At 39.3% G+C, this 21959-nt stretch overlaps 1 protein-coding gene across 1 annotated transcript in view; it reads left to right on the forward strand.

Moving 5' to 3' along the window:
* The window catches only part of LOC134572731 (connector enhancer of kinase suppressor of ras 2-like), a 442602-nt gene that overhangs the window by 398112 nt on the left and 22531 nt on the right, over positions 1–21959 (forward strand). The window contains exons 17-20 of the mRNA XM_063431863.1: positions 553–601; positions 1352–1527; positions 3347–3420; positions 10142–10213. Coding sequence (XP_063287933.1) covers positions 553–601; positions 1352–1527; positions 3347–3420; positions 10142–10213 — 371 coding nt within the window. The remainder of the gene's footprint in view (positions 1–552; positions 602–1351; positions 1528–3346; positions 3421–10141; positions 10214–21959) is intronic.

Raw genomic sequence — 21959 nt, forward strand, 5'->3', positions numbered from 1 at the left:
CTGCCTTGATTACTGAAATTCTCTACCCATTGGTTTACGAGTGATTTCCCATACTATCATCATCAATCCTTTCTCAATTCAGCTACAAGAATTGAACACTTGAACACTGCATATCAGTACACTGCTAGAATCACAATATGACCATGATAGTCTGCAAGGTACCACCATCACCACTTCAGTCTACCCATAACCGGTGTTGTCTCTCCAGAAACCATAATTGTTACCAGATTAAAAGCTTTTTCCCTGCTACATCGTATCTTCAAAATGCTCTTCTACAAAGCATTTGCCATGCCTCAACCCCACACAAATCGACCACTGCATTTATAAAATGTATGGATTTAAAATGTTATTTTATTGCAAATCAGAAAGGGATTTAAGAGACGCTGGTTTAAAAAGCACAATTTGATCACAGGAATAAAATGTTCTGAAAAAATATATTTCAATATGAGCAGCAAAATCATCTTTTTGCAACATTTAAATTGTAGGTGTTTGTGCTTTATATGGTTATTTGGGGTTTTATTCTAATTCTTGTCATATTCTCTATTTTTATAGTCTTTCCATTACGCATCATTGAGAGTAAAAACCAAAAAACGATCGAAAGGTAAAATATTGTTCATTAACTCTTTAAGAAACAGAAGACTATGTCAATATGATGAAATTATAAAGATGTGTTTTGGATCAAACCAAAGGAGGAACTCCAGGTGTTGTGGAATACATCTCCCTTAATGCTCGTCCAGCCATAATGCTAGTATAGCATAAATTATTCTTTCCCTTTAAAGACAATCTGTTGTTTTTTTTGTTTTTTTCCATATCATAAAAATACACTTGTTCTTTCTCTATGTTATTTTTATTACCTTTCCAATGTGTGCAATTTTCATGTTACTGTTACGTAACTATAGAGACTATTTTAAATTATAGCTTCAACTTCCTGGTAGGAGTATCTGCACGTTAATTGTCGGCCTTATGATTGAGTCTTGAAGTCACCAACATTCAACTTACATTTATGAAGCTATAAAATAAAGGAAGAGGGCTTCTTGGAAAAAAAATATACATATATTTTTTAATAGTCACAAATTTTCTATAGGAACAGAATCCCATAAGGTTGATCTACAATGTTTAGTAAGAATAACAAAAGTATGTTTTTAAGTAAAAATAATCCAGAACTGCTTCGTAGAGCATAAACTGTTCATAGATATATAATATATTGAGTGTAATGATGGGAAACTAAGAGAGCTCTTTCTGTTGATCGAAAGCTGGCTACGTTATTTAATCAGTTTAATACTAATTTAATTTCGTTAATCAGCCCCTAGTAGCTGGTGTCAATAATTCACCTGTATTTTCTTCTTCTCAGGAAGCTCACTTACGAGTGGAAGTAGGAGACGGATTTCATGCAAAGACCTGGGGCACGGCGACTGTGAAGGGTGGTTGTGGAAAAAGAAAGACGCCAAAGGTTATTTCACGCAGAAATGGAAAAAGTATTGGTTCATTTTAAAGGACTCCTCACTTTATTGGTACACCAACCAAAATGTAAGAGCCGCAATCAGAATAAGTTGCCTATCTATACAATAAATAATCCTATATAGAAAGACTTTACAATATAGAACAGTGGACCTCTTGTTCTCCCTTAATACTGTGTGAACTCTGTATTGTATAATAACTTCTCTCTGATATAGTGACTTAGTGTAGAATTCCTTCTCATGTGGCAAGTAGGTGGAACACTTATCTTCATTTAGTGAGTCGGTGGAACACCCACTTTAGCATGTAGGTGGTCTACCGTTTCTCATAAAGCATATTGGTGGAGATATCTTATTTTCATGTAGCAAGTAGCTCCCTCATGTAACAATTTAGAGAAGTTCTATCACTTCTACATCGTTAGTAGGTTGAGCTCTCCCTCAAGTAGCAAGAGAGAGGCCCTCTCTCGTGTAGTGAATTGGTAGACCTTTGGTAGATATTATTTTCATGTAATGAGTAGATTGCACTTTCTTGATGATGTAGCAGGAATGTGGACCTCCTTCATTCTTCATTTGTATGATGCGGGTGGAGCTTGCTTGCTCATAAACAAATGCGTTTGGACTTTGTGATATGTAGCAAAGGAGCTGCACTACAAAGCAGTTTTCTGACTTACACGGAGAGTGGGTGGTGCTTTCTCTCACATAGTAAGAAGTGGAATGTCCTCATCAATCCAATAGATTAGAGCACTTTCATTTGCACAGTTAGTGGAGCTCTCTTGCTCATGCTACAAGTAAGTGAAGCCTTGTCTCATGAACTGATTTTGTGGAAGGCTCTAATGTAGCTTATCGGTAGACTTCTCTCACTCTCACAGCTGGGATTCACTTGTTTGTGTAGTAAGGAAGTGGTGCTGGGTTTAGATTACTGGCAGCCTCAACGATCGGAAGTGTGATATTTGCCCAAAGCTTCCATAAAGTAAAGATAAGGTTTTCTGTCAAAAGCAATGTAAGACCATGTGCGTTTAACCCCTTAAGGACCAAACTTTTGGAATAAAAGGGAATCATGACATGTCACACATGTCATGTGTCCTGAAGGGGTTAAAGGAGGGCTGACACTTCTGAGAATTTTCCATATTATGCTTACTTGTCTCATATATTTAACGATCTGTGAGGTGTGAAAGATAAAATTAAATGTAGAAATCAGCACTTCTTTACCCTGCAACTGGGCGCCTCCAACTTAGCTCTCTGTCATTCATTGTTATAAGCTCTGTATTTTGAACCTGGCAGCCAGTATAGAGAAAGCAAACAATGTCTCTATATCTCCTCCTCATTTACAATGTGTGCCCTGGCAAAATCTTTAAAAGAACACTAAGGTGTTAGGAATAACAAACTGTATTCCCAATGCTTTAGTGTCCCTTTCCTTAGTAAGATAGCCCCCCCAACCCATGCGTGCAAAAAAAAAAAAAAACTTTTTTTCCATCACGGATGTTCCCTCTGCACTACTGAATTTCCAATAAGGGACCGGAATCGCAAGTCGGACAAGCACCACGCACACATCCAAGCTTTCTTATAGATAAGCATTCTAAGGGATTTTTAATGTTTAAGCAATGGTATAAATGCCAGAGACGTATTGGTAACCTTTAATTCCGTTTTACAAAGCATCATAGGAGTTGCATTTCCATATTAGCTGTAACTACAGAAAAAATTGTACATACTTTTCCATAACACCTACTGAGAAATATAATAGAGACAATGCAGTGAAGATATTTATACGTCCAGTTTAGGTCCTAATCAAGAACGTGAATTATATGGTGCGCAATGCAGTATTTATTCTGGTTATAAAGCTTATTCTGATTGAATTGTTCTGGCTAATATGTATTCATGTTGTTTTAATGCAGGATGAAAAGGCAGAGGGTTTCATTAGTTTACCTGAATTCAGGATAGATCGTGCTATTGAGTGCAGAAGGAAACAGTGAGTATTTGGATTCATTATTAGAATCTGTTCTTCAACTTCATTTTTTTTCCCCATTTTCTGCAAGAGGTATTATCAGATAAGGCATCCTATGATTAAGAATAAAGGAAGAATTGGATATTGGAGATAATCGCCTAGGAGACATTTGGGATTTTTGCTGCTTTTTGAACTCTTGAAATTTTTTTTTTGTTTTTCTTCAATTTACAATGTCATCGATGTGAGTTATGGGGACAAGCAAACATTGCAGTGTATTCTATATTTAAAATATGATACATATCATACAGTAGATCACCTTTTTTCTAAATTATATTCTTACACTTTTTCTTCATTTGCAGACCATGCTTAGTTATAATGTTTCAGAATAAATGTCAGGGTGTAGTATTTATTTTGTTATGTCTGTAATTAAATTTGTTATCACGATGTTTCTATTTCTCCTCTTCAAAATAATATTCAGTAACTTGTATTGGCTTTTTACCACTGATATGTTTAAAGGAACAATGTAGCTTTAAAGGAACACTATAGTCACCAGAACAACTACAGCTTAATGGAGTTGTTCTGGTGAGTATATTCATTCCCTGCAAGCTTTTTGCTGTTAACACTGTCTTTTCATTGTAAAAGTACTGTTTACATTGCCTCACCAACAGTGGGCACTCCTCAGATGGCTACTAGAGGTGCTTCCTGGGGCAGTGGTGCATATTGTGCTGCACTGCCGTTCAGCGTCTCTGTATAATATAACCAGCCTATGCAGTGTGTTTAGATTGAAAGTATATGTCATTCTAAACATAGAAACATAGAAACATAGAATGTGACTGCAGATAAGAACCATTCGGCCCATCTAGTCTGCCCAGTTTTCTAAATACTTTCATTAGTCCCTGGCATTATCTTATAGTTAGGATAGCCTTATGCCTATCCCACGCATGCTTAAACTCCTTTACTGTGTTAACCTCTACCACTTCAGCTGGAAGGCTATTCCATGCATCCACTACCCTCTCAGTAAAGTAATACTTCCTGATATTATTTTTAAACCTTTGTCCCTCTAATTTAAGACTATGTCCTCTGGTTGTGGTAGTTTTTCTTCTTTTAAATATAGTCTCCTCCTTTACTGTGTTGATTCCCTTTATGTATTTAAATGTTTCTATCATATCCCCCCTGTCTCGTCTTTCCTCCAAGCTATACATGTTAAGATCCTTTCCTGGTAAGTTTTATCCTGCAATCCATGAACCAGTTTAGTAGCCCTTCTTTGAACTCTCTCTAAGGTATCAATATCCTTCTGAAGATATGGTCTCCAGTACTGTGTACAGTACTCCAAGTGAGGTCTCACCAGTGTTCTGTACAATGGCATGAGCACTTCCCTCTTTCTACTGCTAATACCTCTCCCTATACAACCAAGCATTCTGCTAGCATTTCCTGCTGCTCTATTACATTGTCTGCCTACCTTTAAGTCCTCAGAAATAATCACCCCTAAATCCCTTTCCTCAGATGTTGAGGTTAGGACTCTATCAAATATTCTGTACTCTGCCCTTGGGTTTTTACGTCCAAGATGCATTATCTTGCACTTATCCACATTAAATGTCAGTTGCCACAACTCTGACCATTTTTCTAGTTTACCTAAATCATTTGCCATTTGGCTTATCCCTCCTGGAACATCAACCCTGTTACATATCTTAGTATCATCCGCAAAAAGACACACCTTACCATCAAGACCTTCTGCAATATCACTAATAAAAATATTAAAGAGAATGGGTCCAAGTACAGATCCCTGAGGTACCCCACTGGTGACAAGCCCAAGCTTCGAATATACTCCATTGACTACAACCCTCTGTTGCCTGTCACTCAGCCACTGCCTTACCCATTCAACAATATTGGAATCCAAACTCAAAGATTGCAGTTTATTGATAAGCCTTCTATGTGCAACAGTGTCAAAAGCCTTACTGAAATCTAGGTAAGCAATGTCTACTGCACCACCCTGATCTATAATTTTAGTTACCCAATCAAAAAAATCAATAAGATTAGTTTGGCATGATCTCCCTGAAGTAAACCCATGTTGTCTCTGATCTTGAAATCCATGTGTTTTTAGATGTTCAACAATCCTATCCTTTAACATGGTTTCCATCACTTTCCCCACTACTGAAGTAAGGCTTACTGGCCTATAGTTGCCCGACTCCTCCTTATTACCTTTCTTGTGAATGGGCACAACATTCGCTAACTTCCAATCTTCTGGGACTACTCCTGTTAACAATGATTGGTTAAATAAATCTGTTAATGGTTTTGCTAGTACACCACTAAGCTCTTTTAATAGCTTTGGGTGTATTCCATCAGGCCCCATTGACTTATTTGTCTTTACTTTTGACAGTTGAAATAGAACCTCTTCCTCTGTAAACTCACATGTAATAAATGACTCATTTATCCTTTTTATCCTTTCCTTCATTTTCAGCTATAAATACCGAACAAAAATATTCATTGAGGCAGTCAGCTAGACCTTTATCCTCATCTACATACCTTCCTTCTTTTGTTTTTAATCTAACTAATCCTTGTTTTACTTTTCTTTTCTCATTTATGTATCTAAAAAAAGTTTTGTCCCCCTTTTTTACTGACTGTGCTATTTTCTCTTCTGTGTGTGATTTGGAAGCTCTTATAACTTGCTTAGCCTCTTTCTGCCTAATCTTATAGGTCATTCTGTCTTCCTCACTCTGGGTTTTTTTATAATTACTAAATGCTAACTTTTTTTTTTTTACTATTTTGGCCACATCTGTGGAGTACCACAGTGGTTTCTTGAATTTTTTGCTTTTACTGACAAGCCTAATGCAATTTTCTGTTGCCTTCAGTAGTGCAGCTTTTAAATAATCCCATTTATTTTGGACTCCATTTAAGTTGCTCCAGTCTGATAATGACTCCTTTACACATATTCTAATTTTAGAAAAGTCTGTTTTTCTAAAGTCTAAAACTTTTGTTTTTGTGTGGTGTGACTCAGTCACTGTTCTTATATTAAACCACACTGACTGATGATCACTGGATCCTAAACTTTCACCTACTGTAATATCTGATACCAAATCTCCATTTGTTAACACTAAATCTAGTATGGCCTCTTTACGAGTTGGCTCCTCAACGACTTGTTTTAGAGACAATCCCAGTAGGGAGTTTAGAATATGTGTGCTTCTGGCACAAGTAGCTATTTTTGTTTTCCAATTCACATCAGGAAGATTAAAGTCACCCATGGTGATAACTCCCCCCTTCTTTGTCATTTTAGCTATTTCTTCAACTAGTAGATTATCTAACTCTTCAATTTGTCCTGGGGGCCTATAAATCACACCTACACGAACTACTGTGTGATTACCAAATTCTAACGTAACCCAAATGGACTCTATGTTCGTCTCACTAACCTTTATTAGGCTAGATTTTATGCTATCCTTCACATACAGGGCCACCCCTCCCCCTTTCTTGCCTTCCCTGTCTTTTCTATATAAAGAGTACCCTGGTATTGCTATGTCCCAGTCATTTTTTACATTATACCATGTCTCAGTAACAGCGACTAAATCTACACTATCAGTTGCCATTATTGCCACAAGTTCATGGATCTTATTCCCTAAACTGCGAGCATTTGTAGACATGACTCTAAGCTTATCATTTTTTAACACACTTGCTACAGGCACCTTCTGTCCTTGTTTTGGGGGACAATTGGATTGATGTTTTATCACCCTTTTGCCCCCCCCTCCTAGTTTAAATACATCTTAGCAAAACCTCTGAACTGCTCACTGAGAACATTTGTTCCCTTTTGAGAAAGATGCAAACCATCTTTTTTGTACAGTTTATTTCCATTCCAAACAGAGCTACCATGAGCAATAAAGCCAAATCCTTGCTCCCGACACCATTCACCAAGCCACAAGTTAAAGTCCCTAATACGCATCCGCCTGTCATTCTGAGTGTTATGCACAGGCAGAACTTCAGAGAATGACAGTGTGGAAGCAACCTGCCGTATATCATTGGCAAAAACACTAAAAACTTCCTTAACCTCTGAAACCTCATTGCAAGCCAAGTCATTTGTCCCTAAATGGACAAGTACATCCAATTCCCCTTCCTGCTTTGCTTGCTTAACAATATTACAGATACGTCTCCTGTCTCTGTGAGCAGTAGCTCCGGGAAGACACCTCACAAGACCACCATTGTCCATCTCCACACCTCTTATGATGGAATCCGCCAACAACAACTGCTTTCTATTAGGCCTCATCATAGTCTTCAAGCCTCTCTGCACAACACCTTTGGCCTCAATGCCTCTCTCCACAACAGCACTAGCCTCAGTGCCTCTCTCCACAACACCTCTAGCCTCAGTGCCTCTCTCCACAACACCTCTAGCCTCAGTGCCTCTCTCCACAACACCTCTAGCCTCAGTGCCTCTCTGCACAACACCACTAGCCTCAGTGCCTCTCTGCACAACACCACTAGCCTCAGTGCCTCTCTGCACAACACCACTAGCCTCAGTGCCTCTCTGCACAACACCACTAGCCTCAGTGCTTCTCTGCACAACACCACTAGCCTCAGTGCCTCTCTGCACAACACCACTAGCCTCAGTACCTCTCTGCACAACACCACTAGCCCCAGTGCCTCTCTGCACAACACCACTAGCCTCAGTGCCTCTCTGCACAACACCACTAGCCTCAGTGCCTCTCTGCACAACACCACTAGCCTCAGTGCCTCTCTGCACAACACCACTAGCCTCAGTGCCTCTCTGCACAACACCACTAGCCTCAGTGCCTCTCTGCACAACACCACTAGCCTCAGTGCCTCTCTGCACAACACCACTAGCCTCAGTGCCTGTCTCCATGACACCATTACACTCTGAAAGTGCAGAAAATGAATTATGTAGAACAACAGACTGTGCAATATGCCTTTTATCCACAACTCTAAGTCTACCAGATCCTACAGTAATCCATCTGCCATTCCTAGTATGTCTCTGTGGCAGTGGCTTTGCAGCAGTTCCAGCCTGAGTTTGTTTACCAGATAATTTACAAATCTCAGACTTCAAAAATACAATCTCCTGCAGCAAGATATAGAACTGTCTACAGATTAGACAACAACTAAACCTCCAAAAAGTGGAACGCGAAACAAATGCATAGCAACTATTACACTGAACTAAGTTTGCCATTCCAATGAGATCAATTATTTAAATCAAACGAATCTTAACTTTTTATTTATCCTCCTGAATACCTCAGATTACCTCCAGTTTATCTCTAAGAGCACAACTCTTAGACAGTTGAAGCTTCTGTAAAACTCTCCAGAATATCTCCAACCACAGACACTTAGAAGCAACACTTAGAAGAAGCAACCAAGCTCTATTAGCCAAGCTAATGACAACAGCCCTTATATACTCCTAAAATCACCTCCCACTAGGAATGTTTAACACCTGGGTAGGCCTCTGCTTATTAGCAAACAATAGCTAATTTACACAGCAATCAATAGCAAGCAGCTACCTAATCCAATCAAATGCCTTATAATTACCAACAGGAAATCAAACCTTGTGCAATCAGTAACCTTTTCCTACAGATGAATCTTACCTGTAACAGTAAAAAAGAAAACTCTTAGCACAACTCTTAGACAGTTGAAGCTTCTGTAAAACTCTCCAGAATATCTCCAACCACAGACACTTAGAAGCAACACTTAGAAGAAGCAACCAAGCTCTATTAGCCAAGCTAATGACAACAGCCCTTATATACTCCTAAAATCACCTCCCACTAGGAATGTTTAACACCTGGGTAGGCCTCTGCTTATTAGCAAACAATAGCTAATTTACACAGCAATCAATAGCAAGTAGCTACCTAATCCAATCAAATGCCTTATAATTACCAACAGGAAATCAAACCTTGTGCAATCAGTAACCTTTTCCTACAGATGAAACTTACCTGTAACAGTAAAAAAGAAAACTCTTAGCACAACTCTTAGACAGTTGAAGCTTCTGTAAAACTCTCCAGAATAACTCCAACCACAGACACTTAGAAGCAACACTTAGAAGAAGCAACCAAGCTCTATGAATCCGAATCTCAGAAAGCTAGTCTATTTATAGTGTAAATACATTTGTTTTGAAAAGCCTAGAATTCTAAAATTCTGTGCGGGTTTTTTTCCTGAATTCCTGCCAATTCTACAAGCAGATAAGTCAGTTTGAAGTGAATACACAGATAAGATGCAAAAACTGTGTTGAAAAGAACATACAAATTAACATTCACACAAGATGCATCCATTCATTCAGATTATATTTGTGCTAAATGTAATGTAGTTTTCAGGGACTGTACAATTCTATGCACAATTCTATGAGTTTTTTTTTCTCTATCTTACTTAGTTCTACAATTCATATTGCTACATTTAAGAAATCACACACAAAGAACAAAAGACTGTTTAAAGTACAAAGAAAGATACCCAATTATTTTCTTGGCGATTAACCCAGGTTGTATAATAAGACAAGTTATTAGTATGATATTTATGAAGCCTCTACATACATCCAGGTTATGGGAATACAAGACTGACCGGTTTTCTTTTATCTAAGATGAAAATCAATATTTTTTCGAATGTATAAACTTCAGTAATCGTTTTATTATTTAGGCTTTATTATATTATGTGGTTTCATTATTTGTCTTGAGTGAGGCTTTTTCTGCCAGTATCTCTAACTACAAACGCATACCAAACATGTTTGAAATATAAAGTTGACAAATTCGTTTTGTTCTTTTTCATGCAGTGCCTTCAAAGCTTGTCATCCAAAAATTAAGAGCTTCTTCTTTGCCACAGACTGTCTTGAAGAAATGAATAGGTAAGACAACTTTGAAGATAATTTGTTCTGTCTTTGGTTACCTTAAGTTTGGAAGTTGGGGATTATGTGTTACCTTCCCTGTATGTCTGCCACAACCTGTGGTTTACTCAATAGTGTGATGCGAAATTAAGGCAGGAATAGACATGTTGAATAACACTAAAGTTGAATACATTTCCCATCTTGCTTATTTTGGGATACATCTTTTTAAGGCAGCTGGCAATTGAACACAAGTGTTTGTGTAATGAATAGACCCATGTTTTTGGTTAAATTGGATGAATGTCAGTTGGGTTCCTTTTGTTTTTGTTTTAGAGACACTCAAAGCCTGGGTTGTCCAAGAGGTAGGTCCCCAGATGTTTTAAAACTAAACCTTCCATGATGCTTTGTCATTCTAAAAGCACTCTAAAGGCATGCAAAGCATTATGGGATTTGTAGTTCTAAAACATCTGGGGATCTACCTTTTGGGCACACTTGCGAGAAAATGTTAGATCTCCAGATATTGTACAACAACAACTTCAATGGTGCTTTGACATTCTAAAGGCTGTCAAAACACCCTGGAAGTTGTAGTTAAACAAATCTGGGATTTGATCTTCCTTTTATTCTGCCCTTCTCAAAGCACTCAAAGCACCATAACCAGCTCAATGTAGTGATTATGACTCAACACGTCTTTTTAAACAATTTTGGAGTTCCCACAATCCTATTGCCTTTTCAGGTGCCCTCATAATACAGAAAGTATACCTCCAGTTATCAATCGTGACATCCACTTGTGGGGTCTCCACATTTTGGAGTTTTTGTTTTTGCAAAGATGGCATGTCTGCTTATGTGCTGATGGCTGGGAGATGAAGGTAAAGATACATATTTACCAGATGTTCTCCTCCAAGGTGCTGTCATCTTTGCCGTCGTCATGTTTTCTCAGCTCATGCATGATAGTAGAATAACAGGTTCTTCCATAGACATGCCATAGGCATTTTTCTGCACTTTGTTTGATGGCCATCGGCCTTCGTGACCGACAGCTGCTTGGAAATAACAGGATGTGGAGAAGAAAGCTCTACACTTTGACAAAGATTGTCAAAGATCAGAACTTTCATATTTCTACTTTGTCTGATGCATATTTTGTTATTGTGTCGAATGTCAAATAAATCACAACACAATCAAAAGGAGCTTTTTATAATGATTCTATCCATATAAAAAGCTTAAAAGTGATAGTAGAACTTTAAGGTGGGGAATGGGGACTTACAATTAAATATTGTGTCCTCCCCATTCAAATAACTGTTCCGAGGAGTGGTTCAGTCCCTGAATTAAGGCTTTTGGTTTGTTTGTTTGTTTTATCCAAATAACCTGAAATGTTATCAATATTAAAAACAGAGAAAGTCTAGGTTCTAAACCTGGAAAACATGGAGTATGATTCCCATTACCCTGGGAATCATACTACTAACATGCCACAGGCAATCGTCCGTTAGAGAGAAAGTTCTGTGACTTGTAGAATGCTTTTGAAGTTACTCGTTGGACCATTCTGGTTCAGCCAAGAATTCTAGAGAGAACGAACCATTTCATCATGAAGTGTTCATTTGAAGACACCACCTTCTGATATCTTTCTTACAGGCTCACTTTGTTGTTTATGTAATTCTCCTGCTGGTGTTCCCTACGGGATGCTAGGGACAGATTTTGTTCTGAAAAATTTATGTAGCCATGCTGTTTTAACAGGTTTCCTAGATGTTCATGTTGATAAATGAATAATTACATCAATGCATATATCCATGTTTTGTTTTTTTCTTAACATTGAATTATGTAAAAATACATTATTTTTATTATATATTGATACTCTAAAGATGTTTAGCGGGTCACAATCAAGCTATCATTTTATTAATCCTTTTTCATGGTGGGTATTCTCTGATGTTTTATGGTTTGCTGTTGTGTTTCTTCTAGATTATCTCTAAACCTAAATAAGAATAAATTTCAGTGAACATGTACACTTTGTACGCAATATATGCATTTAAGCAGATATGTAATGGACCGTTTCTCTCACAAGAGGATAAAAACCGTTTAGGCGATAATCCCCTTTTCCATAGACCAGCAGCTACTGCAAGCACCAATCTCCCGAACTGCAAACTGTACAAATCTTCCAACTCCCGAACTGGAAACACACAAACCCTGGAATAGCTGAACAGGAAAAGCATCCAATCCGCTTACACTCCTGGCAGTCAGCATACAATCCAATTCCCCCAATAACGAGACAACACTTCGTTTTAAAGGGCAAGCAGAATCTGAGGTGCTGGCACACCCAGCCTGGTTTTTATTGCAGTTGTTACAAATACAGGTCCGCCCACAGGGAGGTATAAAACAACCACTCACACATCAGTTGCATCCCACATATTCCCTCCCCTTATCCTGAGAGGAAACTCAATTATACATACAGTTAAAACATACTTTCTACCCAACTTTCATAACTCTAAAACCATACATCACATTCACATAAAAATACATATCCACAATCAATCCATTCAGGGGAACAACATATTAAAAAATGGCATGAATCAGACCAGGGGTTCAAAAGTTAGTAAAGTATCTTTTAAAACCCCTGCCAGCATGGCTTTCCGTCTCAGACCGGTTTTACAGAGGCCTCTATCCTGGAGACAATGGGGAAAGTAATCAAATTATCCAGGAATAGAGGCAGACACCATTGAGCACATGGTTGCAAAAATACATAAAACACTTTAAACTACATAAAGTCACCTTTTACACATAACACACAGACATTTCACATATCCCCAGATAGCTGGGATCTGAGCGCACAAAACTACCGAATAGCGCGCAGATCCTATTCACACAGTTCAATTGCCATGGAGCCGAAGTCTTTAACTACACGAATGGGCTCCATGGCATAGCTATCTGGGTTAACACATTCACATAAAGTCGGGTCCATAGTCCAAAGGCAAGAGGCGGGCAAGCAACCCCCTCCAAGGACACGTGGCGAGGTCGGTTTCGCTAAAGATATATCTGACTTTCAAAGCTTTGTTATATTTAATGAAAACCAATTACTTCATTCTTGAAGCTAGTTTATCATGTCAATACCATTTAACAGAACACTCCGAGTAATATAACCACTACAGTCCACTATAGTAGTTATGGTGTGGGGAATGCCCTGCCACCCTCTTAGGGTAATTAGTCAAACTGTTTGTGAACAACTCACCTGGGGTCTGCCAGGCAAAGCCTTTTCTGGAGCCAGAAGCTCCTGCTAGGAGCTTTCGTTAGCCCCCCTGAGCTAGGCCTTGCTGTACAAGGCTTGCTCATTGCCTAAAGTCCTTTAAGAGATCCCTCTCTACATACCTCAAAACAGAATGCACCTATCATTGTTGATTATATATTTCCTACCTGTTCTATGTTACATTTTGTATATATTGTGTATTAATATTGTTTTTGTATTTTATTGTACCCTAGTGTATCAATGCAATGTTTTCTGGACCCAGGACATACTTGGAAAGGAGAGAAATCTCAATGTATCTTTCCTGATAAAATATTTTATAAAATAAATAAATAAATAAATAAATAATTGCCTGAGAGATTTCTTCTGCACATCTGGGCTTAGCTCAATGCAGGAGCTTCTGGTAGAACATGCTTCCGATCATATAATATAAGAATAAATGTACAATGGATAAAGTATCTCGTTACATTTAAATCATACTAAAGATATATGCAAGATCAAACATGGTGCATTCCAAATTCTCAGAATAGTGTTACTTTCGCTGTTGGTTGACCTTGATGACATCTCTGAAGACCAAAAGTTCGTCTAGCTCTAACAGGTGGCATTAATGATCAGTTAATTGTTGCAGGCTGAACCTTTCCAAAAGAAAGATACCCATTCTTGGCCATGGTAACTACAACTGTGATCAGCATTTATTCACCAAACATGTCAAACAGTATTTAAGTAGACAGTACCTCCATTTCCCCATTTTTGGACCTAGCATCCCGAAATTTATTTTTTTCAGGACATTTCCTAAAATGTTTTGTTCTATGTGAGTCCCTGCAAAAATAATATTTAAAAATTTAATTTCTATCCTCCCCCTTAAATTAAAGCACCAGATATTTTACGAGTGCTTGTTTTCTAATCAGGGAGACATTCTACATTTGCTATAAAAGGCTTGCTTTTTTATTTATTTTTTTTATACATTTTTATGCTTTATTATTTTTCTTTTTGTATTAGTTGATATAGTATTTGCTGTATTAGGACTGCAAAATAAAACGATGCAGTGTCTGCAATGCAGCCAGAGCCTTAAGAAATCTGCTTTATGTGTTGAGCTATAATAAATGGATACTTATTAATATTTCGAACTGCATATTAGATTTAAATTATACTTTTGGCATTCACATTAGAAGCTGTAACATTTCCACAAGATGTTTGATATGAATTATGATTAACTTTCCATTTCTTTATAAAGAATTCAAATTCTACTTTGATATCTTGGCGTCACAAAACACAAGATGATCTTACATTACAGTTTTTTTTTTAAAAAAACATTATAAGGCATTGCAAAGTTGTATCATTGTAAAGAGGACCAGTAACTTCTTTTGATATTATCCTATTGAATGAATACCGAAAATCACATATCATTTGTGTTAACCTTGCTTTCATTTGTTTATCCATTTTATTTAAAATGTATATTGAAAATTTTGTAAACCAGCTCGGTCTTGGCATAGCAAGGGCAAATATTGTGTTGTAGGTGGAGAAACACAAACAGTGGGGCTTTATCAAAGTGTTCTCTTCTAAAAAGTTATCTAAAGTACTAAAAGATGTACTAAGAGAGTTACTGTTGAATCCAGCTGAACAAGCAGACATATTAGCATCACTTTTTACAGAGCATTTTGATAAGTCAGCCCCAATGTTTATCCATCTCTCTTCATGCTGATGGACCGGTGCAAAGGACAGACCTTACAGCAATGATTGGCAGGGCGTTAAGATGGCCCGTGTAATGACCCACTGGGCTCTGTTTTTTGGGATCTGGTACCCAAGTGTAACAGAACAGCAAGCACAACCCACCCTGGAGATTCTCTGAAGGTGGAGATAGGGTATTGGTAGGTGTATGATGGCATGGGTGCTTTATTAAATAGGAGAATATCCAAGCATCAAATCCAAAAGGGTAAGGCGGAGATGCAAGGTCAAACGTGGTCTGAATGTCAGGGCAAAAGCAGGAGAGGGAGACAAAATACTGGTAACCAGGATATCACACAAAAGCTATTACAAACACAAGAGGAGCACGGGTAACTGAGACTAGGCTACAAAATAACTGAGCAATGAATGAAAGGAGAGAGTGCAGAATTTATAGGGAGAAACTGTCACATGCCTGGTCTCTCGTCCATGCAGGGAGCGTCACATGACTCTATAACCTCTTAAGGACCAAACTTCTGAAATAAAAGGGAATCATGACATGTCAAAAATGTCATGTGTCCTTAAGGGGTTAAACTCGTTCAAGGGACTCATTTAGGATAATTTTGGACCATTTAGGCCATTTTAGGACGCATCATTGTCCTAACTCGACCCTAAGCTTCGCCCACTATGCTCGCATTTACGCCTGCCTGGTCTCTGTCGGTGGACAGACCAGAGAAGGCTGCAGAATGTCAGGTAGGAACCCTGGAACTGAGGGCCAATCTGGTCGCTAGCCACTTTGACCTCAGGGAGCAATTTGGGGGTGGCCAACCAGGATGTGCCCTATGGAAAGCCCTGATTTTAGCAGGGGCATGTACATTCCTTCTCTGGGCCATACCCTTTCCAGTGTATAAGGTATATTAGTTCTCCATCTAGAGTCTAGGATCTCTTGGACTTCATATTCTATAGATCCATTGACAATTATCAGGTCAGAAGGACTAATGTTCCGTTGTGGGAATCGGTTTGGCTTCCAGGGTTTCAATAAGGATACTTGGAATACAGGATGCAACTTGTAGGGCATAGGGAGCTCCAAGCAAAAATAGGAGGGCTCTTTCTGGAAGGATGAATACTTGAGGTATGGATGCGGCCAACATAGACATCTGAGTGGCTATGAAGTGTTGTGGGGGAATGATGGTATCCGTGTCGTTTGTAACATGGTCCAACTTTTTATGTATTTGGAATAATGCATCAGCTTTTTGGTTTCTGGCTATGGGACAATAGGCTATCTGTATATTAAATTAATAGAAAAAGAGAGCCCATTTGGAGTGATGAGACCAGAGTCGTTTACCTTAGTTGAGATATTCCAAATACTACTCACACTGAGTGACATCAGAGCCCTCCCTTTCTCTTGCCCAATAAGCTTTTTTGGTCTTTGAAGCTTATTTTACTGGAGGCTGTAATTTTCAGGATATTTTCAGAAATGTATAGCATCAGAAATGAGTCCTGCCAGAGAAACGAGTTTCTCTCCAAGGCTAATATTCTTCATGTTCCCTGGCTGTGTCTCAACTGAACTGGATTGTGATGTAATCTTCTAAATCTTTGTTATAAATGTATTAGCAAATGTAGCATCACATAAAAAAAAGGTTAACACAAGTTAATGGTCATACAGTTAAGCTGAGGCTATTAGTAAATAAACCCCAAAAGAGATGTATCACTTTTTTCGCTTTAGTTGGTATACAGGTTGATAGTTGTTGGATTTCATCTGACCATTTTTATTAAGGGAGTGGTGGTTGCTCAAAGTAAGATTTAGTGAATGTAAGTCCCTGGTATTTAGTGATTTATTGGAAAGTTTTAAATGAGAACGTTGATCTTGAATGTTTCATTATTTACTGAGGACAAGAGCACAAATTGTCCCAGATCATTTCACTACTGTTCTTCGTCTACTGTTCATCCATCTATAACCAACCTGACACATTTAACAAGGCGACATTATATCAAATGACATCAGTAGAATCATGTCAGATTATCAAATCAAACGGAAGGCTTACATTTTATCCCATAAATGATTTTATGTATTGTGTAGCAAATGGTCAACCTTGGAACTGCAGATAAACTACATTTCCCATGAAGCACAAGCTGGCAGAGGATCATGAGAAGTATAATGGAGGTCGGGAGATTTCTCCAACTTGGAGTCATTCCTAAACCCATCACAATTCACTGTTTAAATGTTGGTGATTTTCAGAGGACCAGAAAAGCATTTCACATACTCCCAATGATTTGGAACATGACTGATTATTTCTGAAATTCTATTCCCTAGATGTTTATACTGAATATTTATCCGACAGCAATGTTCTTCTCCTTTTCATTTCCCTTTAAATGTAATCTTCTATAGTGTGCTTGCAAATTAGCTTGCAGCTTCCCTAAGGAAATGTATGAACATACTATCCCATTAAGTCTGTCTTTTTCTTTGGAATGTCAAGGAACTGGGCATTCCATATCGGGCATTTACTGTCATCTGACTTGATGTGTTCACTACAGCAAGCAATGCTTTGAATAACATTCAATTACATGTCTTTCACTGTCATGATGCCTTGTCTTTGTGACATCCACGCTAATAGGGAAGCCTCCCAGGAATCTTCCTGAGAGAGTAAAACGGAACCGCAATAACCGCAATGTAGGATAATGATTGTCTACAAAACAGATCACAGTCCAAATCACAACCTTTGCATCCCCCTGTTTAAATACTACAAATGGAAACATCTCATGCTAGTGACTTGTCTTTCGAGGAAAATATTAATTTATATTCACAGCATAAACTATAGAGGTTTATTCGCTAAACACTGAACTGTAGTGAAGTGAAAATTGCAACATTTATGTTAACACAGCCAACATGTGATTATAGTTGGATCATTTTTCCAGAGCAACTATTGTTACCAAAAGTTTTCTAGTTGGGTTTTTAGTTAACTTTGTTTGGTATTTAGTGAATAATGTGGAGATGTTGGCCGCTAAATTACCATAATGGACAGAGGTCACTTAACTCAAGATAATGTGTTTAACCAAGCATGTTCTCATTGTATCCTGAAAGTGTGTGGGAAAGACCACTTAGTCAGGTAAAACCCAGCATGTCCTGTGTCGTTTAAAGGTTCAGTCCCCTGGGCAATATATCCAACTTAAGTGCTGCATGAACATGTCCTGTTAATATTTAGCAGAATCCACTACAACAGATGCAAGATCAGCTCTCTCTGAACCTGTTCTGATACTGTTTAGATGGCTCCTCTACAACAGATCCAAGATCAGCTCTCTATGAACCTGTTCTGATATTGTTTAAATGACTCCTCTACAACAGATCTAAGATCAGCTCTCCCCGAACCTGTCCTGAAACTGTTTAGCTGCCTCCTCTATAATAGCTGTTCCTACATCTGTCCTGTTAATGTTAACTTTTTCCCCTCTAAGATAGATCCAAGGCTAGCGCTCCCTGAACCTGTTCTGATAATGTTAAGCTGGCCTCTCTAATACAGATCCAAGGCTAGCGCTCCCTGAACATCTCCTGATAACGTTTAGCTGAACGCACTACAACATATCTTAGATTAACATACCCTGAACCTGTCGTGTTAATGTTTAGCTGGCCACTCTAAGACAAATCCAAGAGTAGTGCTCCCTCAACCTGTCCTGATAATAGCTGAACCCACTACAAGAGATCCAAAATCAGCTCTCCCTGAACCTGTCCTGATTAAAGATGTCCCGAATAGTTCGCTGGCGAATAGTTCCTGGCGAACATAGCTTGTTTGCGTTCGCCACGGCTGGCGAACATATGCGATGTTCGGTCCGCCCCCTATTCGTCATCATTGAGTAAACTTTGACCCTGTACCTCACAGTCAGCAGACACATTCCAGCCAATCAGCAGCAGACCCTCCCTCCCAGACCCTCCCACCTCCTGGACAGCATCCATTTTAGATTCATTCGAAAGCTGCATTCTTAGTGAGAGGAGGGACAGTGTAGCTGCTGCTGATTTAATAGGGAAATCGATAGCTAAGCTAGTGTATTCAGTGTCCACTACAGTCCTGAAGGACTCATCTGATCTCTTTTGTAAGGACAGCACCCCAAAAAGCCCTTTTTAGGGCTACAACATCAGTCTGCTTTTTTTTTTCCTGTGTAATCTAATTGCAGTTGCCTGCCTGCCAGCGTGTGTGTCAGGCTCACAGCGTATACTGTGCCCACTTGCCCAGTGCCACCACTCATATCTGGTGTAACAGTAGTGTACATTTAAAAAAACAAAACACTTTTTTGACTGTGAAATAATAGCAGTCAGTTTCCTTCACGCGTGTGCGTTTCAGGGCCTGCCAGGGCACAGTGTCACACTAGTGCAACTCATATCTGGTGTAACAGTAGTGTACATTTAAAAAAACAAAACACTTTTTTGACTGTGAAATAATAGCAGTCAGTTTCCTTCACGCGTGTGTGTTCCAGGGCCTGCCAGGGCACAGTGTTACACCGGTGCAACTCATATCTGGTGTAACAGTAGTGTACATTTAAAAAAAAAACACTTTTTTGACTGTGAAATAATAGCAGTCAGTTTCCTTCACACGTGTGCGTTTCAGGGCCTGCCAGGGCACAGTGTCCAGCAGCTGCTGCTGATTTAATAGGGAAATCGATAGCTAAGCTAGTGTATTCAGTGTCCACTACAGTCCTGAAGGACTCATCTGATCTCTGCTGTAAGGACAGCACCCCAAAAAGCCCTTTTTAGGGCTAGAACATCAGTCTGCTTTTTTTTTTCCTGTGTGATCTAATTGCAGTTGCCTGCCTGCCAGCGTGTGTGTCAGGCTCACAGCGTATACTGTGCCCACTTGCCCAATGCCACCACTCATATCTGGTGTCACAATAGCTTGCATTTAAAAAAAAAACTTTTTTGACTGTAATATAATAGCAGTCAGTTTCCTTCACACGTGTGCATTTCAGGGCATGCCAGGGCACAGTGTCACACCAGTGCAACTCATATCTGGTGTAACAGTAGTGTACATTAAAACAAAAACACTTTTTTGACAGTGAAATAATAGCAGTCAGTTTCCCTCACACGTATGCGTTTCAGGGCCTGCCAGGGCACAGTGTCACACCAGTGCAACTCATATCTGGTGTAACAGTAGTGTACATTTAAAAAAAAAAAAAACTTTTTTGACTGTGAAATAATAGCAGTCAGTTTCCTTCACGCGTGTGCGTTTCAGGGCCTGCCAGGGCACAGTGTCACACTAGTGCAACTCATATCTGGTGTAACAGTAGTGTACATTTAAAAAAACAAAACACTTTTTTGACTGTGAAATAATAGCAGTCAGTTTCCTTCACGCGTGTGCGTTTCAGGGCCTGCCAGGGCACAGTGTCACACTAGTGCAACTCATATCTGGTGTAACAGTAGTGTACATTTAAAAAAACAAAACACTTTTTTGACTGTGAAATAATAGCAGTCAGTTTCCTTCACGCGTGTGTGTTCCAGGGCCTGCCAGGGCACAGTGTCACACCGGTGCAACTCATATCTGGTGTAACAGTAGTGTACATTTTTAAAAAAAACACTTTTTTGACTGTGAAATAATAGCAGTCAGTTTCCTTCACACGTGTGCGTTTCAGGGCCTGCCAGGGCACAGTGTCCAGCAGCTGCTGCTGATTTAATAGGGAAATCGATAGCTAAGCTAGTGTATTCAGTGTCCACTACAGTCCTGAAGGACTCATCTGATCTCTGCTGTAAGGACAGCACCCCAAAAAGCCCTTTTTAGGGCTAGAACATCAGTCTGCTTTTTTTTTTCCTGTGTGATCTGATTGCAGTTGCCTGCCTGCCAGCGTGTGTGTCAGGCTCACAGCGTATACTGTGCCCACTTGCCCAATGCCACCACTCATATCTGGTGTCACAATAGCTTGCATTTAAAAAAAAAAACCTTTTTTGACTGTAATATAATAGCAGTCAGTTTCCTTCACACGTGTGCGTTTCAGGGCATGCCAGGGCACAGTGTCACACCAGTGCAACTCATATCTGGTGTAACAGTAGTGTACATTAAAACAAAAACACTTTTTTGACAGTGAAATAATAGCAGTCAGTTTCCCTCACACGTATGCGTTTCAGGGCCTGCCGGGGCACAGTGTCACATCAGTGCAACTCATATCTGGTGTAACAGTAGTGTACATTAAAAAAAAGACTAGAAATTTGACTGTGAAATAATAGCAGTCAGTTTCCTTCACACGTGTGCGTTTCAGGGCCTGCCAGGGCACAGTGTCACACCAGTGCAACTCATATCTGGTGTAACAGTAGTGTACATTTAAAAAAAATACAATTTTGACTGTAATAGATTTAATAGCAGTTAGTTGTCTGCAAGCGTGTGTGTCAGGCCTGCAGCGTCTACTCTGCCAACTTCTTCCAATGCACAGTGCCACTCATATCTGTTGTCGCAGTAGCTTACACGCATAGTACCACTAATCAAAAAAAAATGACAGGCAGAGGCAGGCCACCCCGCAGGGGCCGTCGTGGTCGTGGTGCTGTGACTCCCTTTGGCCCTAGAATAATGCCCAGTGTTCAGAGGCCACGTACCCTGAACTCGAAACGTTCTGAGGACATAGTTGACTGGCTAACACAGGACATCCAATCTTCTACAGCTTCCGCTCGGAACCTTGATGCACCATCCTCCAGCTTAGCTTCGGGCACCTCTCAAGTTACCACTCGCCCGCCTGCCGCCACCACCAACACTAGCACCACAGCCGCTTCACTTGATCTGTCAGAGGAGTTATTTACACATCAGTTGGAAGAAATGAGTGATGCGCAACCATTATTGCCAGAGGATGTAGATAACAGGGATATGTCTCAGTCAGGCAGCATTACACACATGGACGTACGGTGTGATGATGATGATG

The sequence above is a fragment of the Pelobates fuscus genome, chromosome 9 (genome assembly GCF_036172605.1).
Source record: "Pelobates fuscus isolate aPelFus1 chromosome 9, aPelFus1.pri, whole genome shotgun sequence".
Lineage (NCBI taxonomy): Eukaryota > Metazoa > Chordata > Amphibia > Anura > Pelobatidae > Pelobates > Pelobates fuscus.